Here is a 6,584-nt window from a genome sequence, read left to right on the forward strand (position 1 = left end):
TCCTGCATAAACGAGTTTTCTTAATTAAACCTATATTAATGAATAATACATGATTAGTAGAACAGATTACACCTGGGTTGCCTGGAAGAATCCTGCCGCAATCACCTTTAATTACATTTTTTCGTAACTCGTTTTTGGAGAAAATTGCACCCATACGTTTTTTATATGAATCGCACATCATTTGAAAGATAATCGCATAAGGAATTGGAAAATTAAGGGTTGCCAGCTCTCAGTCTGCCGCAAGTCTAGGGTTGCCTGGTTTAAACATGTCACTAAATGTTAATAATTTGCACTCATGTGTTTTTTTAATGAATTATATATCAAATTAAAGCTTATTTTTTTCTGAACACTATAAAAAAGGGTTGCCTGAAAAATTCCTGCCGCAAACAGGGGTTGCCAGCGTTTGAAATATTTTATTCCGGTTCCGTTTGACTATGAGAATAGACGATGAAATGCGCGGTCTGCCTTATGTTTTAAAGTAAAATATTATATAATAGAAGGTCAATCTTAAAATCAATGTTTATTCTAATTGTTCACCTGTTAAATGATGATTTTAATCATATTAAGTACACGCAGAAAACTATTTAAAGATCATAGGGCAGAAGAAATCATCCTTATTTTTCAAGTAAAATAATGAATCTATAATATTGAGTCTTTGCAAAATCTATTTTCTAAATACTAATATTTATTTATTAATTTAAATAACCTTTTCAAAACAACTTAATTATCTAATTAAGTAAATGTTTACAAATATCGATCTACTATAAGGTATTAATTACAACATGTTTCCTTAATATAATGAGAGGTGACAATTATTGCGGATATTTTTTTATTAATTAAGAAAATATGGAAAATTACATTTCAATAAACAATCTCTCTCTCTCTTCGCCCTCTGCTTGTTTGATTTGACAACGCCGTCCGTATCCGTAGAAAGAACTATGGCGCCCATCTTTTTGGTACGAATATTTACGTTTTTGCAAAGTAAATGAAAACTATTCAACTAATAAAAACTATTAAAAAATATAGATAAAAAAATGTCGCTAGCAAGAACTTGTCCTGATAGTTTTTAAGGCATTTAGGTCTGTAAGAATTGTTCTTATAATTATAATATAGGGTAATCACTCACTCACGTCCCTAACTTAGTGTAATCAAAACTGAGGCAATTCCCACGGCCACAATTGTCACATTTTATTAAACTATATAATATTAAAGATTATAGTATACTTTCGTTTTGCATTAGAAAATAATTAAAAAATACTTCTTTATATTTTTGTTTTAAAACAATGAACTTTTTGTAACACTGTAAATGATAACCGTGCATTGTGTCACTATTTAAAAAAATGTCACTGTATTTAAAATTCATTTTTTGGCGAAACAACAACATAATTTTACACTTTTGGAAAGATTCCTTGTTAAATTCTATCACATTTTCACATCTTCATTTTTGTCAAGTAAAAACGTCTTTACTCCAAAACGAAAGGTAACTAAGTAATATGCTCAAAAACAACTCATTTGGCCATCTGCACTTTTATTGCATTTAGAAACAATACATCTTCGAAAATAATTTTATTGCATTTGGTTTGCCTTGTATCGCGCCGCAAAATGTTTATCTATAGTAAAAAATAGCCAACTAATTGATATTTGCCGACTCTTGGTCATAAACCGTCGGCAATCGGCGTCGGCATTACTGTCGGATTTTCTTCGAATTTATTTTGCTAACTTAGTTTTGTTTATTATAATTCTATTATATATATATATAAGAAAAATAACGATCCTCATTTACTCGAAGCGTTATTTTTCTTAAATTGGAATATGTCGTGTTCCCAATGTCTACAATGTCAGCTGGATGTAAAATATTAAATTGTAATAAAAATAATAATTAAACGAAGAAACCACCTGAAGTAAAAGCTTTTAATGTTGTTTTCTGTATTCATTGCAGAAACCCAACGTGAGTTTTTATTTCAAGAGTGAAATAATTAACATTATTATAAAACAACATTATTGTGAATACTTCGGAAAAAAATGGAAAAACTAAGGTTTGATTTTAAAATGCGAGGAGCGTCAGATGGAAAAACAACAATATTGTGCCTAACCTCAATCGGCACACTGGATGGTCGTTCTTTTGCAATACCAGAAGAATACCAACCAACAAGTTTACACAAAGAATTGATACCGTCACAAGTATATGGCAGAGTGAAAAACACATTGGTAAAAAGAAATCAATTCCGAAAAGTTTGGATAACCTTAACAGAAAAAATGAAGAAGGTTTATTTTGATGAGGAAGATAATTTATTATTTGAAAATCATTATTTAGAGGAGATTCCAGAAAATGCAGCTAAAATATCTACTGCAAACACTTCAGAAGACACAATAAAGAAGCTGTTAGAAAAAGTTTTAGAATCGAAAGAACAAACTTCTGAAGTTAAAAACTTAAACAAAATTGCCAATGATTTTATGATTGACAAATTTGATAAAAAAACCTCCAATGCCAGCCAATGGATTAACCAATTTGAAAAAGAATGTGATCGCTGTCTAGTGGTAGAAGATAGGAAAAAAATTGAAATCTTGAAGTTTTTCCTTGAAAAATGTAGTGCTGACTGGTACACTTGCATGATTTTAAAATATTCTATAGAATCAGAATGGAACAACTGGAAAAAAATATTTATTGAAACTTTTGGGAATAAAGGTTGGTCTCCTATTAGATATGCTTTTAACTTCAAATATGAATATGGTTCCTTGCTTGAATATGCCCTGAAAAAAGAAAAGTTACTACTTCAAATTAGAAAATCCATGGATACGGAAACATTGATTGATCTTATCGCTATTGGATTACCAAATTATGTATCAGACAAGATTGACCGAGAAACACTTCAAGAGACTCAAGATCTTTACAATGAAATAAATAAATTAGAGCACCTTGTTAAGAAAAAATTTAATGAAAAAAAAGGAAAACCTTTCTTTGATAGTAAGCAAAAGAAATATGAAGACAAAAATCCATGTGAAATATGTGAAAAGGCAAACAAAGGGAAGCGTTTCCATTCTGAATCAATTTGCTGGTTTAGAGAAAAAGAAGACATAAACAAGAAAATAGGATCATTTAAATCTGTTAACAATTCAGAATTGGAGGTGGAATTAAATACAGAGGATCCAAAAAACTAGAAGTACCACCATTAATAACAATCAAGCTATTACTAAATGACACATTAGAAATTTCTGGTATTTATGACTCAGGTTCAAACGTGTCATTGATAAATGCAAAATTATTAAAACTTAAAGAAGAAAACATGGTAGATTTAAAGAAAATAAGCTTGAAAACTATTAATGGTGCAGGAAAAACAAAAGGTATGGTAACCTTAAAAGTGAAAATTTACAATATTGAGAAAATCATCAAAGTTTTTGTTGTAGACAGTGAGAATTTCAGCTATGATTTTTTGGTTGGTCTAGACTGTATTAAAAAATTTGAATTGATCCAGACTGAAGATCTAAGGATTATTCAGAATAAAGATTTCCAAAAACAGGGAAATGAAATTTACTTTAATACAGAGGCTGAGAATCACACAAATATCAATATTCCTGTTTTGTCGAGTGTCATAAAAGAAAAAACAAACGATCAGAGAAAATATGAAGTTAACTTCAACAATCATCTGAATACTGATGAATTTGAGATAATAGTCAATCATTTAGATATGTATGAACAGTCTGAAATTGACAAGTTGTTAAATAAATATAAATCTGTATTTGCCAGAGATAAATATGACATTGGAACTGTTAAGGATTATGAGGCGCACATTGATCTAATGGAAGAAAAATACTGTTATAAACGGCCTTACAGGTGCACGTTCGAAGATAGGAAAGAGATAGAAAGTCAAGTAGCAAAATTACTGGAAAAAGGCCTAATTGAGGAGTCATACAGCCCTTTCGCTGCTCCGGTTACTCTGGCATTTAAGAAAGAGGAAAATAAAAAAACAAGAATGTGTATAGACTTCAGAGAACTAAATAAAATTATAACCCCTCAAGCACAACCGTTTCCACTGATTGAGGATTTAATAGTAAAAAGTGTAAACTGCGAATATTTTACAACTTTGGATATAAATTCTGCGTTCTGGTCAATTCCCCTAAGGATTCAAGATAGACATAAAACAGCATTTGTAACACAGGAAGGGCACTTTCAGTGGACTTGCCTTCCTTTTGGATTAAAAACAGCGCCAGCAATTTTCCAAAGAATATTAAATAATATAATAAGAAAATACAAACTTTCAGATTTTGCAGTATGTTTCATCGACGACATATTAATCTTCTCACAAAATTTTACCCAGCATATACATCATCTTTCAAGACTATTGGAAGCAATTCATAAGGAGGGATTTAGACTGAAATTTTCAAAATGCTCATTTGCAAAGAATCACGCAAAATACTTAGGACATATTGTTGAAAAGAATTCGGTAAAACCACAGAAAGATTACTTAATTGCAGTAAAAAACTTTCCAGCTCCAGAAACAAGAACAAACGTAAGACAATTTCTTGGAAAAATCAACTATCACCATAAATTCATCCCACGCCTGGCACAAATCTCAGACCCATTACATAATCTTCTGAGGAAGAATGTAAGATTTGTTTGGTCGAAAGAATGTCAAGAGTCATTTGAGAAAATTAAAACATTGCTTTGTTCGGAACCAGTTCTAAAAATTTTTGACCCAAATGTTCCAATTACAATTTATACTGATGCTAGTATCAAAGGGGTTGGAGCTGTGTTGAAGCAAGAAGATGAAAATAAAATTTATAAAGCTGTAGGATATTTTTCTAGGAAGTTGAATGAAGCACAAAAGAAAAAAAAAGCAATATACCTGGAATGCTTAGCCATAAAAGAAGCAGTGAAATATTGGCAACATTGGCTATTTGGAAAACAATTTACCGTATACACGGATCACGAACCTTTGGAAAACTTGAACATAAAATCTAGGACAGATGAAGAATTAGGAGACTTAACATACTACCTATCACAATATGATTTCAAAATAAAATACAAACCTGGAAAATTGAATCAAGAAGCAGACTGCCTAAGCAGAAATCCAGTTTTAGAACCGAATGATAATACAGAAGACATCCTGGAAATCGTAAATCTAATAAGTCTCGAAGACATTAAAGAGGACCAGAATAAGAACATCAACTTAAAAGAAAAGAAAAAAAATATTATATTAAAAAATGACATTTATTACAAAAAGTTAAAAAGACAAGAAAAAATTATACTATCTGAGGACCTCAGTAAAATATTGATAAAAGATATACACAACACTTATTGTCACTTGGGAAGATCGCAAATGATCAATAAGATAACTCCATTTTATTCAGCGACAAATATGATAATGAATATCAAAAATGTTTGTGATAGTTGTTCTACGTGTCTAAAAAACAAGTCAAGGAAAAAAACAAAATATGGGTTCTTATCACATTTAGGTCCAGCTACCTACCCATTTGAAATTATGTCCATTGATACCATTGGTGGATTTGGGGGATCGCGATCAACAAAAAAATATTTACACCTTTTAGTTGATCATTTTACCAGGTATGCATATATTTTAACGTCGAAAAACCAAACCGCCAATGACTTTATAAAACTCACTACGAAAGTAACGGAAAGTAACAATATAGGAACAATACTAACAGACCAATACCCAGGTATTAACTCAAAAGAGTTTAAAAAATTTTTAAAGGAAAAGGATGTACAGATCATTTTTACTGCTGTAGACGCCCCATTTTCAAATGGGCTTAATGAAAGATTAAACCAAACTCTGGTAAATAAAATAAGGTGCAAAACAAATGAGAACAATAAAAATAATAAAAAAGCATGGACAGCAATTGCTCAAGAGTGTGTTAGACGATACAATGAAACGGAACACACGGTCACTGGATTCGCTCCTAAATACTTAATGGAAGGTGAAAGTGTCAATATCTTGCCCAACGAATTGAAGACAAATTGTACAAATGAAGACCTACAAAGAGATCGAGAATTAGCTTATGAAAACACAAAAAAATCCCATAATCAAAATGCAGAACGATACAACAAACATAGGAAAGAAATAACATTGGATGCCGGAGACTTCGTGTATGTGGAAAATGGAAATCGTCTCAATAGGAAAAAGCTAGATGAAATAAGAATCGGACCATACAAAATCCTCAAGAAAATCTCCAATTCAATCTACGAGGTTGACACCGGACACGTGAAAACAGAGTCAAACCTTTTTCATATAGCGAAACTAATATAAACTAAACAACTGACGATATGGTTTAACGAACAGTCACATAAATATTATGTGATTGTTCTCCTTCGAGGGGGGAGATATAAGAAAAATAACGATCCTCATTTACTCGAAGCGTTATTTTTCTTAAATTGGAATATATCGTGTTCCCAATGTCTACAATGTCAGCTGGATGTAAAATATTAAATTGTAATAAAAATAATAATTAAACGAAGAAACCACCTGAAGTAAAAGCTTTTAATGTTGTTTTCTGTATTCATTGCAGAAACCCAACGTGAGTTTTTATTTCAAGAGTGAAATAATTAACATTATTATATATATTTTTTT

At 30.9% G+C, this 6,584-nt stretch overlaps 1 protein-coding gene across 1 annotated transcript; it reads left to right on the forward strand.

Annotated features, from left to right (window-relative positions):
- Window positions 1-1,968: 1,968 nt before the first annotated feature.
- Window positions 1,969-3,239, forward strand: LOC146531807 (uncharacterized). Its single transcript, XM_085197334.1, has one exon. It carries the CDS (start codon window positions 2,023-2,025, stop codon window positions 3,157-3,159), a length of 1,137 nt encoding a protein of 378 aa, XP_085053460.1. The 5' UTR covers window positions 1,969-2,022; the 3' UTR covers window positions 3,160-3,239.
- The last annotated feature ends 3,345 nt before the right edge of the window (window positions 3,240-6,584 follow it).

This window comes from Heliconius melpomene, chromosome 14 (genome assembly GCF_056956725.1).
Source record: "Heliconius melpomene rosina isolate 202511_hmr_F chromosome 14, ASM5695672v1, whole genome shotgun sequence".
Classification (NCBI taxonomy): domain Eukaryota; kingdom Metazoa; phylum Arthropoda; class Insecta; order Lepidoptera; family Nymphalidae; genus Heliconius; species Heliconius melpomene.